At 36.4% G+C, this 21731-nt stretch overlaps 1 protein-coding gene across 1 annotated transcript in view; it reads left to right on the forward strand.

Moving 5' to 3' along the window:
* The window catches only part of MCTP1 (multiple C2 and transmembrane domain containing 1), a 292860-nt gene that overhangs the window by 35755 nt on the left and 235374 nt on the right, over positions 1-21731 (forward strand). The window contains exon 2 of the mRNA XM_077755308.1: positions 16353-16495. Within this exon, the coding sequence (XP_077611434.1) occupies positions 16353-16495 (143 nt within the window). The remainder of the gene's footprint in view (positions 1-16352; positions 16496-21731) is intronic.

Raw genomic sequence — 21731 nt, forward strand, 5'->3', positions numbered from 1 at the left:
TTGGAGAGGGGAAGACTAGAAGCAGGGAGACAAAGAGGAGACCATTCACTTTTCTTTTTTTTCCTCGAATTGAATTTGTGACGATGCCAAGGAACAGATAATTCCATGACCATGCCTCTGTGATGCATTTTAATCATACTGCAATACAGTTGTCTTGAAATTGGTTCAGTTAACGATGGTAATCAATCAACAAGAATCATAAAACTATTCACATTGCTATAACTTATAGTTTTGACTGATGAAGAGGGCTTTGTTTTCTTCATAATAACTCCTTTTTTTAGTGGATATGTTCTATGGGCTCCAGTTATTTTAATGTCCTGTTTTATGATATACTTATGTTTATTCTTGCAGTGTTTCTAATTATTTCTAGGCTATTTTTTCTTTTCTTTCTTTATTTTTTTAAAATCCGGTAGAAATACTATCTGTAACACAACTGGGAAGGAGAAAGCCCTAGAAAATAGTCATTACTTTTCTGGTGTATAGTTATGTATTCTTAAATGATTAAGGAAGGTAGCTAAATTGTAACTGTTATCTCAACTGAAATGAATTATTCAACATGGGAAATCAGAGATTTGACACCCATTTTGATATGTTTGTAGTTCTTTATTTCAATTTTGTTATATTCAAATTTTCAAATCATGATGTCATTATATTACTTTGTCTCCATGCATCTGAATACGAGTAAGAATACTTGCTAATTGTTATTGAATGTTTTGTTTGTGCCAGTAACTCTGCTAAGTACTTTACACAAATTAAGTCATTAAACCTTCACAACAACCTTCATGAGGTTTTATACCACCTTCATTTCCATCTGAGTGAAGTGGCTTCTTGCAATTCACATATCCAGTAAGTACTTGAGCTGACACTGGAGCCCAGGCTTTCTCACTTGGAGGTCAAGCTCTTTACCAATGCCCTCCATGGCACTTAACCACCTCTGTTGTAGATGGAGTGAAAATAAGCCTTCAAAATACATTAAATAATTTCATACTTTTTAGTTATATTTTTCTGTGGAGCACCATTGAACAATTATTTTCATTGCAGAGAATTCCCATCTTAAGCATCTGAATAAGTGCCCAACTTAGCAAAGCCAGTATATTAATGGTAATGTATGTTCCTCATATAAGTCAACAAGTTTTATTGATGAGTTGAGCACCTGCTTCATGGTAGGTTCTGGGATGCAGAAGAGTTCTTGCCCTCATGAGATTTTCTGTTAGATGGAGGCAAAGGGCACTAAATAAATCATCTCCCCCATCACATTCACCTATGCTTGTCTAACTGCTATGCTGCCTTGATTATGGTTCAGAATTAAAGATTGCCAAGTTTAGTGAGATCCATGGTTTCCTAGTATAGAATCCCATCTCTAATGGGGGTACCATATGGGAGGGCTGAGTTCAAAAATGAGAGCTTGAGCTAGATGGGACATGTCTATTGATTTAAAAAGCTTAGAGTAGGTAGGCATCATAGTGTAGTGGAACACAGTTGGAATCTAGAATCAAATGGATCCTCTGACCAGATCCAGCAGCCTAACCTCTTGGAACCAGCTTACTCATCTATAAAGTACTAAGAATATNCCTTGGATAAATGCCTAGCAGTGCAATTGCTGGGTCGTAGGATAGTTCTGTTTTTAATTTTTTGAGGAATCTCTGTACTGTTTTCCAGAGTGGCTGAACCAGTTTGCATACCCACCGGCAATGCAAAAGACATCCTCTTTCTCTGCATCCTTGCCAGCATCTTTTGTTGCCTGACTTGTTGTTGATTTTAGCCATTCTCATGGGTGTGAAGTGGAATCTCATTGTGGTTTTTATTTGTATTTCCCTGGTGATGAGTGATGTTGAGCATTTTTTCATGAATCTTTTCACCATCTGGAGGTCTTCATGGGAGAAGTGTCTATTCATGTCTTTTGCCCATTTCTTCCCTGGATTATTTGTTTTTTGGGTGTTGAGTTTCAGAAATTCTTTATAGATTTTGGATACTAACCCTTTATCTGATATGTTGCTTGCAAAAATCTTCTCCCATTCTGTTGGTTGCCTTTTGGTTTTGCTGATTGTTTCCTTCTCTGTGCAGACTTTTTATTTTGATAAGGTCCCAATAGTTCATTTTTGCTTTTGTTTCCCTTGCCTCTGGAGATGTGTTGAGTAAGAAGTTGCTTTTTCTTACAACTTACAATGGCCAAGCTCAAGGGAGGTTTTTGCCTGCTTTCTCCTCTAGGATTTTGATGGCTTCTTATCTTACATTTAGGTCTTTCATCCATTTTGAGTTTATTTTTGTGTATGGTGTAAAAAAGTGGTCCAGGTTCATTTTTCCACGTGTTGCTGTCCAGTTTTCCCAGCATAGTTTGCTGAAGAGACCATCTTTATTCCATTGGATATTCTTTCCTGCTTTATCAACGTTTAGTTGGCCATAACGTTTGTGGGTCCATTTCTGGGTTCTCTATTCTGTTCCATTGACCTGAGCGTCTGTTTTTATGCCAGTACCATACTGTCTTGATGATTACAGCTTTGTAATACAGTTTGAAGTCTGGGATTGTGATGCCTCCAGCTTTGGTTTTCTTTTTCAAGATTACTTTGGTTAGTTGGGGTCTTTTCTGTTTCCATACAAATTTTAGGATTGTTTGTTCTAGCTCTGTGAAGAATGGTGGTGTTATTTTGACAGGGATTACATTGAATATGTAGATTGTGTTGGATAGTATTGACATTTTAACAATATTTGTTCTTCCTATCCAGGAACATGGAATTTTTTCCACTTCTTTGGGTCTTCTTTAATTTATTTCATAAGCTTTCTATAGTTTTCACTGTATAGATTTTTCACCTCTTAGGTTAGGTTTATTCCTAGGTATTTTATGGCTTTTGATGCAACTGTAAATGAGATCAATTCATTGACTTTTCTTTCTGTTGCTTCATTATTGGTGTATAGGAATGCAACTGATTTCTGTGCATTGATCTTATATCCTGTGACTTTGCTGGATTCATGGATCAGTTCTAGCAGTTTTTTGGTGGAATCTTTTGGGCTTTCCATATAGAGTGTCATGTCATTTGCAAAGGGTGAAAGTTTGACCTCCTCCTGGCTGATTTGGATGCCTTTTATTTCTTTGTGTTGTCTGATAGCTGAGGCTAAGACTTCCCATACTATGTTGTGTAAAAGTGGTGAGAGTGGACATCCCTGTTGTGTTCCTGACTTTAGGGAGAAAACTCTCAGTGTTTCCCCATTGAGGATGATATTAGCGTTGTATCTTTCATAGATGGCTTTTATGATCTTAAGGTATGATCCTTCTATCCCTATTTTCTTGAGTGTGTTTATCAAGAGAGGATGCTGTATTTTGTCAGATGCTTTCTCTCCATCGATTGAGAGGATCATGTGCTGCTTGTCCTTTCTTTTATTGATGTAATGAATCACATTGATTGTTTTGCAGATATTGAACCAGCCCTGCATCCCAAGTATAAATCCCGCTTGGTCATGGTGAATAATTTTTTTAATGTATTGTTGGATCTGGTTGGCTAGTATCTTGTTAAGAATTTTTGCATCCATGCTCATCAGGGAAATTGGTCTATAGGTCTCCTTTTTAGTGGGGTCTTTGTCTGGTTTTGGAATCAAGGTAATGCTGGCTTCATAGAAAGAGGTTGGAAGTTTTCCTTCCATTTCTATTTTTTGGAACAGCTTCAAGAGAATAAGTGTTAATTCTTCCTTAAATGTTTGGTAGAATTCCCCTGGAAAGCCATCTGGCCCTGGATGTTTTTGGGAAAATTTTGATTACTAATTCGATTTCTTTACTGGTTATGGGTCTGTTTCAATTTTCCATTTTTTGCTGTTTCAGTTTTGGTAGTTTACATCTTTCTAGGAATTTGTCCATTTCTTTAAAATTTTGTTTTAATAAATAAAAATAATCTTAAAAATAAATTCCTTCCAAGTATATTTTATATAATACTGTTTACTATGTATTTAGTACATCTATTTTTTGGACATTTGATGTAATAACAGAAGATGTATATCACAAACATATTCATTCACATTGTGAATCCTGGGATGATTTCTAGTTGATTATTCTGAATAATCCAAAATCAATCTATCAAATAAATAAGCATTCTAAGTAGCTTGCTACTAAAATGAGACTGTCAAAAAGCACTTTGTAAAGCTAAGACAGCCTGACCATTTTTTAGGAATTACAATGAATGTCAGTCACTCTAATTTGTGAAAGTGGCAATGGCAAAAGTCTTACTGTTGTAGAAGTGATAGCGCAATGCTGTTGTGATGTTAAGCATCTCACAGTTAAGATTCAGTATTTGAAAATAAAATCCAAATGAGATTCTTAGAATCATATTGAATAAGAGAAGGGGGGAAATAAAGGGTATACAACCTACATACTGGTTCCCTTACTAGTTCCTGTGTTATTTTGACATAAGACAGACATTCTTTATTTGCTTCTACATGCATGTTGTCACATCAGTTAATATTTCTTGATCACATATAACCCAGGAGTTGTGCCAGACACCAGGGATCAGAAGTAAACCAGTCCTCAACGTGACAAGTGCTGTTGCAGGGGATGTTTGGGAGAGTAAGAGAAAGGCCAAATAGTGTCTGTTGGATGGCTGGGGAAAGGTGTCTGCACAGCAGGGAGACTTGCATTTGGTACCAGAAGAGGACGGAGAATGGTGGACACTGTCAAGTTCAAGGCAAATGGAAAGGGATGAGGAGGGACACAGATGTGGGAGAGAAGCTGAGAATTTGAGGTGCTGCAAGTTGTTCTGTAGATTGGAGGTCTGGCGAAATGGAGTCTGGAGAAATTAGCAGAGAAATATTTGCATGACATGCTAAGAGCTTTAAACTTTATTCTGAAATCAGTGTGAAAATGAAGAATTTAAAGCAAGGGAGGAACATTAGACTTTTTGCGTCCAAAAAATATCCAGGCATAAGATTTTGGGGAATGAGTTGGAGAGGGGAAGACTAGAAGCAGGGAGACAAAGAGGAGACCATTCACTTTTCTTTTTTTTCCTCGAATTGAATTTGTGACGATGCCAAGGAACAGATAATTCCATGACCATGCCTCTGTGATGCATTTTAATCATACTGCAATACAGTTGTCTTGAAATTGGTTCAGTTAACGATGGTAATCAATCAACAAGAATCATAAAACTATTCACATTGCTATAACTTATAGTTTTGACTGATGAAGAGGGCTTTGTTTTCTTCATAATAACTCCTTTTTTTAGTGGATATGTTCTATGGGCTCCAGTTATTTTAATGTCCTGTTTTATGATATACTTATGTTTATTCTTGCAGTGTTTCTAATTATTTCTAGGCTATTTTTTCTTTTCTTTCTTTATTTTTTTAAAATCCGGTAGAAATACTATCTGTAACACAACTGGGAAGGAGAAAGCCCTAGAAAATAGTCATTACTTTTCTGGTGTATAGTTATGTATTCTTAAATGATTAAGGAAGGTAGCTAAATTGTAACTGTTATCTCAACTGAAATGAATTATTCAACATGGGAAATCAGAGATTTGACACCCATTTTGATATGTTTGTAGTTCTTTATTTCAATTTTGTTATATTCAAATTTTCAAATCATGATGTCATTATATTACTTTGTCTCCATGCATCTGAATACGAGTAAGAATACTTGCTAATTGTTATTGAATGTTTTGTTTGTGCCAGTAACTCTGCTAAGTACTTTACACAAATTAAGTCATTAAACCTTCACAACAACCTTCATGAGGTTTTATACCACCTTCATTTCCATCTGAGTGAAGTGGCTTCTTGCAATTCACATATCCAGTAAGTACTTGAGCTGACACTGGAGCCCAGGCTTTCTCACTTGGAGGTCAAGCTCTTTACCAATGCCCTCCATGGCACTTAACCACCTCTGTTGTAGATGGAGTGAAAATAAGCCTTCAAAATACATTAAATAATTTCATACTTTTTAGTTATATTTTTCTGTGGAGCACCATTGAACAATTATTTTCATTGCAGAGAATTCCCATCTTAAGCATCTGAATAAGTGCCCAACTTAGCAAAGCCAGTATATTAATGGTAATGTATGTTCCTCATATAAGTCAACAAGTTTTATTGATGAGTTGAGCACCTGCTTCATGGTAGGTTCTGGGATGCAGAAGAGTTCTTGCCCTCATGAGATTTTCTGTTAGATGGAGGCAAAGGGCACTAAATAAATCATCTCCCCCATCACATTCACCTATGCTTGTCTAACTGCTATGCTGCCTTGATTATGGTTCAGAATTAAAGATTGCCAAGTTTAGTGAGATCCATGGTTTCCTAGTATAGAATCCCATCTCTAATGGGGGTACCATATGGGAGGGCTGAGTTCAAAAATGAGAGCTTGAGCTAGATGGGACATGTCTATTGATTTAAAAAGCTTAGAGTAGGTAGGCATCATAGTGTAGTGGAACACAGTTGGAATCTAGAATCAAATGGATCCTCTGACCAGATCCAGCAGCCTAACCTCTTGGAACCAGCTTACTCATCTATAAAGTACTAAGAATATTAATTTATTCATTTATTCAGTAAATATCTTTTGGACACCTCCTATGTGCTAGTTGAACTCACCTCACATGGCTATAGTTATAACTAAGTGAATATTTTGTGAAAAGCCCCAGGTACATAGTAAATATTCAGGAAAGTTAGTTCCTTTACATCTTAGTCTGTTTTCTTTTCTTGACTGGATTTTATCTTCCACTGCAGTCAGCGAGAAGTCTTAGTGCCCAGGAATGGCTAGGCCATGGAGGAAGATAGTTCATGCCACCTGATCTTATGAAATGGATTGAATGGGACTCAAATAAGATTCATTAGCTATATTAAGTCAAATCATTCCAGTAAGAATCATACTCATCTAGATGCAAAATCTCTTTAGAAAGTTGTCTTAGGGGTACCTAAATCGGTTGAGCAACCAACTCTTGGTCTTGGCTCAGGTCATGACCTCATGGTTTGTAAGTTCAAGCCCCACATTGGGCTCACTGCTGTGAGTGCAGAGCCCACTTTGGATCCTCTGTCCTCTCTCTCTCTCTCTCTGCTCCTCTCCTCACTCGTTCTCTCTCAAAAATAAATAAGCATTTAGAAAGTTATCTTAGAGTGGAAGCCAAGCGTCTGGTAACAAGAGACCTGTACATATAGTGACTTTAAAAAGATATTTTTTCCCACATTAAGTCCAAAAGGGAGAGATCACAGCCCAAAGAAGGCGCTGTGCCTGCATCACCTCATGCTTCCTTCTCTGATTCCAAGCAGCTGCTCCACTTTTCACCAGAAGATCCAGAAGCTGTGTATGCCACTTCTGCTCACCTCTACCAGCAAGGACTGTTGCTTGGAGGATATAAAATATATAATATATAAATTCTTTAATGAGGTGACCACATGTGCTGCTAACCTCACGGAGCTCTATCGCTGAAACAAAAATGGAAGAAATGGGTATTGGGGTTCCTTCTGCCATGGGAGCCAAATTAAGATCAGAAGGCTCCATGGTAAGAGTATAAAACAAAAACAAAAACAAAAACAAAAACAAAACAATCCACCCAGTTTATGTAAAATTCCCTGGACAAGGAGAAGCTTTGATAACCAACTCTGAGCCTGAGTGTTGCAGCCTGGGTTACCCACAGCACTGCTTGTGGATGGGGAAGATGGAGTAAAATGTGGTCTAAGATGAATCAGATGGAGCTGGCGTGATTTATGTATGACAGAGAGGACTCTGGTAGCTTTTGGGGAAGAGATTAGACGGGTGGCAGGGAGACCAACAGAAGGTGCTTAATAATCTAGATAAGGAAGAGTGAGGCAATGCTGGCAGAGATGATTTCAAGAGGTATTTTAAGAATTAGAATCAGAGACCTTAGGAGCATTTATCACATGGGACAGGCTAAACTGTGGTTACAAGTAGAATTTTAATAATTAGAATTCACAAGATGTAGGAATCTGTATTGGTTAAGGTAGAGTGAGCTGCTGTTATAACTGCACCTTTAAAATATTAAATGGCTCAAATGTAATAGAAGTTTATGCCCCATCCACATAATTATCCAAGCAGGTGCTCTTGGTGGGCAGATGGCTCCCTTCCATGCAGTGATCCAGGATCTCAGGCTCCTTACCTTTCAAATCACTTTTAATTTATTATAGTTTAAGAACCACATTTTATTCACTGGCGTGTATAATAGCAGAAGTATTACTGTTGTTGAGTTTATAACAACTTTAAATTGAAAGGAATAGATTATATAGAGTATATAGAATATATTACAGATTACAGAGATACTTATGGCTGGGGGGACTCTCTGTGGTAAATATCTCTCTGTGAAGTATCTTCTGGGTGTCAGCAGCAGTCACTTGGGAAATCCAGAAATTGAAATATTTCTGCCAAGTTTCAGTATTTTTCTGCTGAAGATTTCATTTTGTTTTCTTAGAACCTTAAGGATAATTTCCTAAACATATATAATCAACAAATTATGTTCTGCCTCATTTTTTTTAAGTTTACTTTTTGTTTTGAGAGAGAGTGAGCGAGCATGGGTAAGGGAGGGGCAGAGAGAGAGAGAGAGAGAGAGAGAGGGAGAGACAGAATCCAAAGCAGGTTCCACACCGCCAAGTTAAGAGCTAATGCAGAGCTTGATCCTGTAACTGTAGATTATGACCTGATTGTGACCTTAACTGACTGAGCCACCTAGGTGGCGCTTCTGCCCCATTTTTTAAAAATTACATTCATTATTTATGCAAGAAGAAGAAAAGAGAATAAATTTTAAAATAGTTCTTTCAAGTGTATTAGTAAAACAATACTTGGTGTTTCACATGACTATTTTTACTTTTTTGGAAAATTCTCTTGTGTGGAATGGCTTCTTCTCTGTCAGTGGCATGTAAGTGAAATCTTATTAGAAATTATTTACTTTTCTCAGAGAAATTTGGGAAATTGTCTCATTTTAAGGATCCAAAAACTATAGACAAGAGACTTTGTTAAGACCACACTGCCTGTAAAAAGCCAAATGACTATGGCCAATATTCTTTTCACCATAGGATTACTGAGAGAAGAGTCACAGAATCCAATAAGGAGGGAGACAGAGGGAGGGAAAGACCGAGAGAGAGAGACAGAGAGACAGAGAGACAGAAAGGGAAGGAGAAAGAAAGAACGAAATCCCAGTCCACAGCTGGAAGACTAAGAAAAAGCCCACTGAAATTGGTAGTTGAAAGTTATGGGTGACACTCAAGGAAATAATTTCAGAAAAGGACTGGTAGAGCCAGAAGAAAAATGATTGAAAAAAATCATAGAAACTTTGGGATTTAATTTTTTAATATGCTGATTTTTTTAATAGGAAAGTTAAAGTACTTAAGTTCTTTTCAACTTTTCAACTCTTTAGCGGGTTATGATGGCCGTGCCAACATAGTAATATATTCCAACAGAATTCCAGGGAAAACTGTTTCCCTTTGGAAAAAAAAAAAAAGAAAGAAAAAAGAAAAGAGGGAGATGGTGAAGAATATCTGTTGTAATCTAGTCAATGCATTGATTAATTACTGGTCATAGAGGGAGCGCCCAGAGGCAATGGGTGTAAGGCCCTTTGGAAAAACTGACATCTAAGGCACTCCTGTATTGTGCTTGCTCCTATATCACAGATTAATATATAATTTATATTCAAAATTAAAGCATTTTTGTCTAAAGCAGTGTAGAAAGAAAACGTAAGTAAGCACTTCCCTTCCGTATTTTAGTTTACCTGTACTTGCAGACATTACTGGAAAGTCCCATGTAGATACCACCTGTAATTTATGCTACATGGGAAAGGGAATTGAGCAAGCTGTATTCATCCCAAATATACCATCTAGAATCTTATCTTACATATCCTGAACTCTGCATTTACAAGAGGAAAGTAAGCCAGAAAATCTCTCATAAAAATCAATAGCCTGTTCCTGTCACTTACGCCTCCTCTCTGCAGTGTGCCTTGAAGTGTCTTCTACTCTTCAAAGAAAGAAATTTCCTTGGTTCAGCCCTACACTGTTACATCACACTATTATTCTTAGTTTGTCTTTGTGCTTTCTCATGGTAACTTCATTAACCATAAATTTCAAAATCATTGGAATATTTATATTCCTCATTATTAAAAAATGTTTGCTCTTATTTTATTACAGTAAGCCACATGCTGTTAGAAACCTCTTGCATTTGAATTTTAAGTTATTTTAGTTATTTTCCCCTTCAGTATATATTGACATATATAATACATCAATTGTAGAGCATTCCAAATCTCCAACAAAAAGTGAAGAAGGAATAAGAGAGCTTAAGGAAATAACTTTAATACATAAATATGTTTTGAAGATTTTTAAATCATTAGTGAAAAAATAAATGTATATAAAGATATAACCTATTCTCTCAGTTTTCTTTGAACATTACCTTTACAGGCTGCTTCCTTCTTTGTTTTTTAACTTTTTTTTTTAACGTTTATTCATTTTTGAAAGACAGAGTGTGAACAGGGGAGGGGCAGAGAGAGAGGGAGACACAGCATCTGGGCTGTGATGAAGCAGCTCTAGGCTCTGAGCTGTCAGCACAGAGCCTGACACGGTGCTCGAGCCCACGAACTGTGAGATTATGACCTAAGCAGAAGTTGGACACTTAACTGCCTGAGCCACCCAGGTGTCCCTACAGGCCTTTTTCAAGTGTGAAGGACCTTATTATATACTACACACTTTCTCTGCTGCATTTGGGCAGCAAAGATGGCTAGCTTTAAATATTTCTAGACAAACCGGTACCTTCAGGAAGATCCAACTTAAATTTGAATTGTTTTTAACTGTCCACACTCAATATTTATATTCACTTCTCTTTGTTGTCCTTTTACTCTTCTTTCTCTAGTCCTCCCCCTCCTCCTCCTCTTTCCTACTTCCCGTATGAGACTGAGTTTCAGCTTGGCATTGTTTTGGATTAGGGCTTAGCATCATTGAACGACTATAAATCCCCACGACAGGAGTAGCTTGTTCTGTTTCTGTACATACTAGGTTTGGGATAAGAGACTTAAGCTTGTTAACCAGGAAGCTCGTTTATTCTGAGGAGGAAATCCAATATTTACACTGAAATATCTTTAATGCTATTTTAAGGGAAAAGAGACTGCCATCTTGTGTACACAGTGTTTATTGCACACAAAAGTGGACCCGTTCAAAGTTTAGTTCTCCTCCTCTCTACTTAATTACACTAAAGACTTAAATTACATTAAAGGCTAAATAATCACACAAAATGTTGAAGTACTCATCATTGGCATGACTCCAAAAAAATAAAATAAATAAAATACAGTATAGCATTAGGGCATGTATTCCTTTAGTACATAAGAGAATATTTTACATACCATCTAATTCCTCTTTTGGAGACAATTTGATCCTAAGGTTCAGAAATAATTAATAATCCTTAGGACTAGACTATTCTAGAATTTTTAAAGCGTAGAATTTATAGTTATAAAATAAAAGAATTAATGTTAAAAAATAAATGCTGAGGTTAATGCTATCTGATAAAATGCATACGGACAAAAGATTACTCTTGATGTTAATAAAAATAAAACGTGAATTTTATTTTAGGGCTAAACATACCCTACTTCCTTCTCCCATATTTATTTGTCCTGTTTTCATTTCATTGACACCATCAAAAATGTTTTAATGAGGGTCATGGCTTAGTTAATAACAGCAAAGCACAAATTGCTAGAAAATGCTTTAAGAACCACAGTGTGCAGTAGAGATGCCTTAATTTTGAATAGAACTGCAGGCTTCACAACAATTTGATAAGTGTTAGTGCCATCTTGTGGTTGAACGCAATATTGCAACAAAGCAGCATTATCAGGTGAATTTATTAATTTTCTGGGTTTTTTTCAACCAACGAACTAAATATATATATTTGGAAATAATTTTAATACATAAATAAAATACATGTTATATATTGTATAATATATTATATATATGTATAAAACCTGGTTGTAACTAGACAAGATTAACCGCATGTTAGGAGCTTGGGAGTGTTACTAAAATGAAATCATTTGAGTGCACTGGAGATTCCATTACAGTAAAATAAATTCCGAAACATGTGAGAAATTTCTTATCTATGAAATATAATAAAGTACTATTTCCCAAAGACAGATCATGGGTTATGAGACTGAAAAATGCACTCAAGAAAAATAGGCCCCACAGTCAAAGAAGCCTGGGAAAAACGCCACATGTCATATTCCCTTCTTGAAGACTCCTGGTGCACATTCACTCATTTAAAGGCTATAGAAAATGTATCTACTTAATTTTGTTCTAAACCTGCATTATGATTGCACACAAAATTCTTTTTTAAAAAAGCATACAATGCCTATTAATAATCAATAAGCCATAACTTGCTTAAATAAGGTTAGAAAAACACTTTCTCATATAGAAGGTACAAAATTTTGTGTTAGATACAAAAATAAACTTGGAAAATACAGTGAAAGTGAATTAAAGATTGTATCTGTTGGCTTTGTATACTGCTGACTCTTTCAAGTTTTTGTAAACTAGGTTAAATAATGGCTTTGGAATATAATATGGGAGTCCTATTCTGAGATGTTGAAGCAATCACAACTGCTCAGATGAAGTCAAAATAGACTGAAGTGTGTTATAATCTTTCCAGAAGACAGTAGGAAATATTTATTAGATGGAAATTAGCACATTTTGCCTAACCATTTTATTTTTAGAAATTTACCTAGAGGATATAGTAGGAAGTGTTCAAAGATGGATATAAACTCAGGGTTACTCATTACAGCCTTAGCTGTACTTTTAAACTGTAAGTAACCTCTTTATATAAAGTCATAATTCAGGTAAATTAGTGTTCATACATTTATCTAATTGGATTATACCCTATTATATATGGCTATGTACATTTAAAGTAATTGATATGAAAATCCAGGCTATTCAGAAGTTTATCTACCAGTTATTGAGCATCAAGTATATTTGAGACAATAACATCATATTTCATTCATGTAAACTTATATACCTATGTGCTTGTACAGATATGGTCAATAAAACAATTTTATTTGAGGAATATTTTTTAAAAAGAATGCTAGATACAGATCTTTTACTGAACCTAAATTAAAAAACAAAAAAACAATGTTGTTATCACAAGGTAAAAGTCTTCAACTGTTAAGGACTAAGTCACAAAGGTTCTCTTTGTTGAGAACTTGAAAACAATTAGAAATTCCTTAAAGAAACAAAACTATTAAAAAATACTAAATTTTAATGGTAGCATCAGAAGATTCTAAGTGATGGTTGGAAAGAGAAATGCAGCAAATTTCACCTGGGGAGTCAAAGCAGAGAATGTCAGATGACATTCATGAGTGTGCATCTGCATTTGTTTTCCGTGTTCAGTGGAATTTGCTAAACACATTTGCTATCTCCAAACCAGGTCACCCTGTGGCCAAAGCCACATGTTTATGAAATATTTTGCCATCACATCATGTTTTCAGAGTCCCTAAAAACAGCCTCTCTCTGTTTTACCAATCCCTATGATACCTTTCAAAAATCTGTCCCTAATCCCTAACTTAACCTGTAGACCTACTTTTATTGGCTGGATTGTTATTTCCTCAGGTCATTGGATATGTACTGCCTCAAGTGGCAAAATAGATACGACACCAAGCATGAAAAATGTGTTTGGAGTTGGCTTAGACTTTACACAGCTGTTCTATGCTGTAGTTTCTTCAAATGTAACCTCAAGATAGCACTAGAATTTATCTCACAGGCTTGTTGGCAGTTACATTATATCTGTTATAGTAAGTGATCAGTGCATGTTCCCTTGTGTGACCGGATAGCTGGAACATGCTGAGGGGCCCAAAATGGAGTTGGAGAAATGGCAAGTCCTGTCTACCATGTTACAGATTTTGGATTTTATTGTAGGTGTAGTTGAAAGCTGTTGAGATGTGTTAATGCAAAGAAGGGGAAAGATTAAATTTGTATTTTTAAAAGCTCTGCCTATCATATAGTGAATTAATGAAGGGGGGACATCAAAGACGTGAAGAGCCCAATTAGGAGGCTATTATTACAGTAGTACAGCAAAGAAGTCATGGTAGCTTAACTAGATTGGAGGCAGAGAAGTTAGAACATGTGTGTTTTGGGGTTAATTGGAATTGGTGGTGTCCTGGATGCAACGCGTGGAGAAGAAGGAAGTATTGCGAAAAATTTCCAGGTGTCTTTCATGAGCAACTATCAAATGATGAAGTCATTTACTGACCAAACAAAGCCTGAGGGAGGAGCAGTTAGCAGGAGAGAGGATCAAGACTTAAGTTTTGGACATTGTTGACAATGGAATGTCTATCCGATATCCAAGTGGAAGCAACAAGTCAAGAGGAACAGAGGTCTACCACTGACACTATTACGTCAGTGATTCATTCAGTTAGTCACCAGGTGTTTATTGAGGACCAAAAATATGTCTGATTCTGTACTAAATGCTGGCAATTTAAAACAAAACAAAACAGTGATCCAAATGGCTCTGATATTATGGAGCTTATTATATTTTAGCAGGTAGCAATAGTGAGAGATGAATTTCAAATCATGAGGACATGACTGACAAATTTCATGTAGGTACATGGATTTTAGTATCCCTCCAAGTGTGTGCTGCAAAACTCCCAATCTCCAGGGTCCTCAGCCCATATTAGGAACCACTGTGTTAAAAATAGCAATTTTATTTTTTTTTAATTTTTTAAAATTTATTTCAGAGAGAGATGGCATGAGCAAGGGAAGGTCAGAGAGAGAGGGAGACACAGAATCTGAAATAGGCTCCAGGCTCTGAGCTAGCTGTCAGTACAGAGCCTGACATGGGGCTCGAACCCACAAACTGAGAGATCATGACCTGAGCCAAAGTCAGACGCTTAACCGACTGAGCCACCCAGGCACCACCAAAAAAATAGCAATTTTAAACTTATTGGTTGCACTGACTCCCCTAAAGAATGCATTATAACAAGTGACCATACAGTAGCCTGCGTTTACATTTATAAATATTTTTAAGGTTTGTATCATTATGATAAAATCAAACTGTCGAAATGGGAATCTCACAGTGGGAAATTGGGATCATTATTTTATTATACCCGAGTCTAGACATACAAAAAGCTGGGCATTAAATTTACTTCAGGAGTATGGAGAGTTTTGAAAAAAAAAAAAAAAAAGATTAAATAAGAAAAGCCAAATCCTATAAGTCTGTCCTTATATTTAATTTAGCACAGATCTTTATGTGTCATTGCAGTGAGGGGAGGTGTCGAGAAGAAATGCAGATAGTAAGCTTAAGGATATCGGCACAATTGTGATGTCTAACGTCTATATCATGCTTCACAGTTTACTAAGCCCCACTTACATTTTTCTTTAAATCATATAGACCAAAGCTATCAATTGTAGCTTCAGTTTAGACAAAACAGAAAGAATTAAACAAAATCTTATTATAAAGGGGCCGGGCCATGTATAAGGAATTATTTCCTGAGGATGAAGACTGTCACACTGGAATGATTCTTTTGGGGATGTCTCTGACTCACCTTCTCTAGGAATCCTATCTAATAATAGCATAGACTCATTAGATCGATTGGCCACATTCGTCAATCACAATGAGAAACGGTATGAAATGTATGGAAGCATGACAAAGCCCTCCCGCTTCCATGTGTAGTTGAAAAAGCATAGGTATTAGAGTCAAACAAGCTTGGATGGAATTTTATCTTCACCTCCTGTTAGCTCTGTATCCATGAGCAACTTCCTTGACAGCTCTGATTTTCTTTATCATCACAGGGAGCTTGGGAGGTGTGAAGGGTTAATATGAAGTTTGCAGATGACTTATTAAAAAGTCGTCCCCTTCCCCCAATGCCTTACTCTGAGACCTCCATCCTATACTAGCATTCTAAAATTGTAACTTCTGAGCAAGAGAGAATATGGGACCAATGATGAAATTAGAGCCCAGTTTGAGACTCACCTTCCCTTAAGTCCATGATACGAGTATAAAGTTTGAGCAGCATATGTAAGTCTAAAATTAGTCAATCTGGTCAAGATCATGCATCATCTTTTTGTAGTTGGCCAGATGATACCAAGAGAAATGTCAGATTAATCTCTGTCATTTGTATGAATTAAATTTACATATGCAGCATGCAATAGAGGTTTTTAAATACCAGGACAAGGTTACCATATTAAGATCAGTAAAATAAAATAATAATAATTAATATTTTTACTGCTTAGATTTAATAATTAGTATTATATACTGTCCCAGCAAAATTTAAGGAAAATTTTAGGAAAAAACACTTAACCTTTATTTTCCCACATGATAAGCTTTCTTTAACTTTTATTCCTTTAAACACTTCCTGATGTTTAAACAAGCTATTCTCTTGCTTCCAGTGAAAAGCATGATTAACATGACTCAATCTATATCTCTTTAACAGGGACAAGTGATCCATACGTGAAGTTTAAAATTGGAGGAAAAGAAGTTTTTAGAAGTAAAATAATACACAAGAACCTCAATCCCATATGGGAGGAGAAAGCTTGCATTCTTGTTGAGCATCTTAGGGAGCCATTGTATATAAAGGTGAGCCAGTTATTTGTTTTCCCCTGGTGGAATGACATAAAACTCCCTGTTTAATGGTTTTCTATCATGTCTCCCTGTCTGATGAGATTTTTCATGAGAGATAAATTCTGCTGTGTGCCACTCTAACCTGTGGATGGTGTGACAAAAAGGAGTTAGAGGGGAGGAGAAGCTTGGGAGCACTTTTCTTCAGGAAAGTTCTATTGCCACTCGCTTAGCAGAATTATGGAGTCCATCTTCTCCTGTTGGGTGAAGTTAACTGATTTAGCATACTCTGGGAATATGTAAACACGAATCTCCATAAACTAGCAATGAGGAAAGCTTACACAGAACCTAGTCTTTTTGTTCAAGAATTATATCAGGGGGTCTACCATTACAGGTTGTGAACAAAATATTTTCCTTGGAAGATGAGAAGGGTAAAGATAGAAGGGTGGCAGTGGGGATGGGAATTCCTATCTCCATTATATTACCAAAAATGGGGGGGAAAAAGTCTTTCCTCTCACTTGATGTAGTTTGTTTTGTTTTGCTTTTTATAGAACTTAAGGAGATTCTTTGTTTTATTTTCCTACCTAACTTCTTTTTAATCCGTATCTCCAGATATGTTTTCTGTATCTAATTCCTATCTTTGTAGACACACTTTGTGGCTCCTGTGTCCTATCCATTCAGTGACCAAACCTTTTTCTGTTTTTATCATAATAACTACATGTTGCAACTGGCACATGAGCCAAAACTCTCATGGAATCACTCTATGAGCAATCTCTGGGTATCCTCATTTCCCTCAACTCTTCATTTATATTGCCTCCAGTTGTTTCTCTTCTCCACAGAAAGGGGAAAACCTTAATCAAGCTTTTATAAAAATCAGCAGAACTGAGTCATCTGAAGGTAGTGAGTTACCTCAGCGGACTGTTCACAGTCAGATACAGATCCAACTCCTTATTCCACTCTTTCCCCTTCTCACTACTGTACTTGATTAGTCTTAAAATAATCATAGCAGAACATTTTATAAGATCAGCGAGAAGAGAATCTCCTAGACGCATAGTTGGTAAATTTCTAGAAGTCATTATAGGAGATTAGGTCCATATTTGCATAAGAAATAGTCTCAGAATGCCTGGATGGCTCAGTGAAGTGACCAGCTCTTGATTTCAGCTCAGCCATGATCTCATGGTTTGGTTCATGGGTTTTTGGGCCCCACATTGGGCTCTGTGGTGATAGTGTGGAGCATGTTTGGAAGTCTCTCTCTCTCTTCCTCTCTCTCTCTTTGCCCTTTCAGCACTCTCTCTCTCAAAATAAATAAATAAACTTTAAAAAAATGAGTTAAAAGATAGTCTCAAGTGGACATTGGCAAAGCAAATCAATTAGAATTCATGAACTGTGTTTATAACATGTAATGCGTGATGGCACAAGAATTATTAGTGTGGCAATATTCATGACCAGCCCTCCTCCCACCAAAGGGAAGATCTTCGGAGTTGGAGATGTTTTTCTTCCCTGCTCCACACTTCTAGAGAGAAAGAAATATCTACATGAGAAAAAAATATCCACACGAGGAAGTACCTTTATAATAAAGAACTGAGACAGACATTGCAAAAGGGATTAAAAAAATATATAAATGGGATGTAAAGGAAATTTTCTTTCTAGGGAGGTTTGGAAAAGATGAGTTGGGGCAGCTGCGGCCATGGGGACGATAGACAGGAGAGGAAAGCAGGGGTTAATAAGGATTGTACTGGACCATTTGGATCTTGTTTAAGGTCCCTTATGAGAAAATCATGGAAGGAACAGGATTTATTTTTAATTACTTTTACTGTGGATCTGTTTCTTTAATGGGATATTACTCCACAACAGAACCATGTGGCTCTCCAGTCTTTCAAAAGATTAAGAAATAAACGTCTCAAAATTACATTAGATATTGGTTAGGTTTTTTTGTTATTCTCGTGTGCTTAAGAATGAATATTCATCTCTGTAGAAATCTAAATGTCAAAATGGATATTGGAAAAGGCGTATCACAGGAGGCTCAAAAATAAACAAAAATCTGTAGTACCCAGAAAAAAACATGGTGGCACATTTTTTTGTCTTGGTTTGGGAGAGAATATGTCCACACATAGACTTGTGTCAGTGGAAACAGTGACATGGCACGGAGGCCCAAAGCCTTGGTTAACACCACCCTCTAAGCCAAAAGCTAGGAGAGAGACTCCAAATACTGTTTTTGTTTTTTTGTTTGCTTACCCCTGTAAGTTTTCAAAGTATTATGTCATGTAGCCACAACTTAGCTTCTACCATACAGAAAAAGATGCATAGTGAATTGTAGAATATTTGTCACTTTTGTACATTCCTACATAAGAAAAATGATTAAGTAAAAATCACACTGGCCTTTCATGTAGAAACATAAGATGACAATATTTTTATGTAATGCTTTATGCTTTTAAATATGCTTTTGTATTTTTCATTTGATTTTCATTTTCTATGAAATGCATAGAACTTTTTTTGAAAAACGTCTCTATCTTTTAGCTTTCTTTTTTCACTCTTTATGTTATCTACTTTTTGCCTAACCTTGCACACACAGAGACCTAAATCAAATACACTGGTAGAAATATTTTAGGAATTTCATGAACATTATTTTCATTGTCTCTTTGTATCCTTGTGTGATTGACTGACTTGATTTTAATATGATTCCCATATCCTATATACTGGGAGATTAATCCTCTCAGAAAGATTTCTTAGGGGCTAACCAATTCTGTACTGACAGGCAATATGAAAATGCATCCATGTACTAGATGGTTAGAAAATATTGTCTACAACCCTCCCACCTATAGTTAAAGGAAAAAGAAGCTTATATGTACCCTGTAATCTGATTTCTATCAATGTAAAGATTACCCAGGGAAACAAAATTCACTTCAGAGCCAAGATATAAAATCACATTAAAGTTGCAGTATTCATACTATTTCTAGCAAAACCAGATTTTTTTCCCAAACGAATCTTGGAACTGTCATTTTAAAAAAATTAGACACAAAATAAATAATAGCATACATTCCAATTGGTTGGAATTCCTATGGCTTTTAATTTTAATAAGAATATTCCTTCACTTCCAAAAGACTTTACTGTAAGGGCAGATGAAAACAAGTCTATAGGAATGGACTTGAAATATACTTACAAGGTCGTAGTAGAAGCTGGGGGTTTAAATGAGACAAGAGCCACTGGAGCCTGCTTGGTCGCCATGGGGATGCATGCCCAGGCTCACATCTTAGATAATAGGGTAAATTCAGCATCCATTTCAGCTGGATTGAATTAAATTCTTGATTTTCATTTCACTGACACTGTTATCCAAGTTACACAGTGAACATGCAGAGTTACAGTGGAAAAGAGAAAAGTAATATAAAGGGGAAGTGTTCGTATAAATTGGTACTTGTTTGGCCTAATCATAGGCTAGAAATCTGGGTGTTAGATTGGAGTGCTTTTCTAAATAATCGAAAAATTTTGATAATTAGGAAGGTGATTCTGTTTGAGATCAGATTACTGTGTCTACCAAAATTGACAATTCCTTAAATAACTCATATCTCTCTGGGTTTAAGATTTAAAACTGACAGGGTGCCTGGGTGGCTCAGTCGGTTAAACATCTGACTTCAGCTCAGGTCATGATCTCACAATTTGTGAGTTCAAGCCTCTCATCAGGCTCTGTGCTGACAGCTCGAGAACCTGGAGCCTGCTTTGGATTTTGTGTCTCCCTCTCTCGGCCCCTCCCCTCCACTCTCTCTAAAAAATAAATAAGTATTAAAAATTTTTTAAAAAAGATTTAAAATGGAAACTTTTAAAACATGGTTCAAGTTAAGGACCACATTGCTATCTTATACAAAATTATTTCTCAGTAGGTTTGAAGGGCCCTAAAATAATGTCATATACCAATGATCATCAACTCTGGCCATACATCAGAATTATCTATGAAGTTTTTTTGTTTTTTGTTTTTGTTTTTGTTTTGTGTGTGTGTGTGTGTGTGTGTGTGTGTGTGTGTTTTAAGAATCTAGATGTTCAAGTGTCTTCCCTAAAGACTTTGATTTAGGGCTTCTCTGGTTGAGTACAATCTTCTTTACTTTTAAAACACAGTAGGTTCTTCTGATGTGCTGCTTGGGTAGGGAGCCACTTTTCTAGACTTTTAAATGGAAACACCTGAGGAATCAGAAGAAAATGTTTCCATCCCTAAACCACACAGCATCCAAACCAAATTATCCCAAAGTTAGATGCTCATATCATCTTAGATGTTTTGTCTTATGTGGTTCAAAAATACTTCCTAAATGCATGAATCAAGAATCTCAACTATGTTAGCAACAACAACAAAAGTCAATAATAGCAAGACAACACAAGGAAACAAAAAACTTGACTGCACTTGCTTTTGGTTTATAGGCAAAGAACATAGGAGGTTATTGAGTTTCAGGAAGATAGGATCTGTAGTCAAATCTTCACTGTAATAACTACCATTTCTTGAGCACCATGCTAGGCACAAGGCCTACTTTATCTCATGTAATCCTTACAATACCTGACAAGTAACTATCCTCATCCCCATTATACAGGTGAGTGAGACTTAGAGATTTTCAGGGTTTCCTATTGTCCATCTAGTAATTACGCAACATAATTTGTATTTTCTTTTTTTTTTAATAGTTTATCGTCAAGTTGGTTTACATATAACACCCAGTGCTCATCCCAACAAGTGCCCTCCTCCATGCCCATCACTCCCTTTCCCCTCTCCCCCACCCCCCTCAGCCCTCAGTTCTCAGTATTCAAGAGTCTCTCATGGTTTGCCTCCCTCTCTCTCCCCAACTATTTTTCCCCTTCTTCTCCCACTTTGTCCTCTGTTAACTTCCTCCTAATCCTCCTATACATGCAAACATATGGTATTTGTCCTTCTCTGCCTGACTTATTTCGCTCAGCATAACACCCTCAAGTTCCATCCATGTTGCTCCACATGGCCAGATTTCATTCTTTCTCATTGTCATGTACTTTCCATTGTGTAGATAAACCACATCTTCTTGATCTATTCGTCAGTTGATGGACACTTAGGCTCTTTCCATGTTTTGGCTATTGTTGAGAGTGCTGCTATGAACATTGGGGTATAATGGGAACTTGTATTTTCTAGTAAAGATGACTAATTGCAGTGACCCCTGTTAGATTTTCTGTTTTGTTTGTTTGTTTGTTTTATAATGTCAAAACTATGATTTTGAGTTTGATTATTCTTATTTTGAAGCTGCCTGGGAGT

This window comes from Crocuta crocuta, unplaced genomic scaffold (genome assembly GCF_008692635.1).
Source record: "Crocuta crocuta isolate KB4526 unplaced genomic scaffold, BGI_CrCroc_1.0 scaffold42, whole genome shotgun sequence".
NCBI lineage: Eukaryota > Metazoa > Chordata > Mammalia > Carnivora > Hyaenidae > Crocuta > Crocuta crocuta.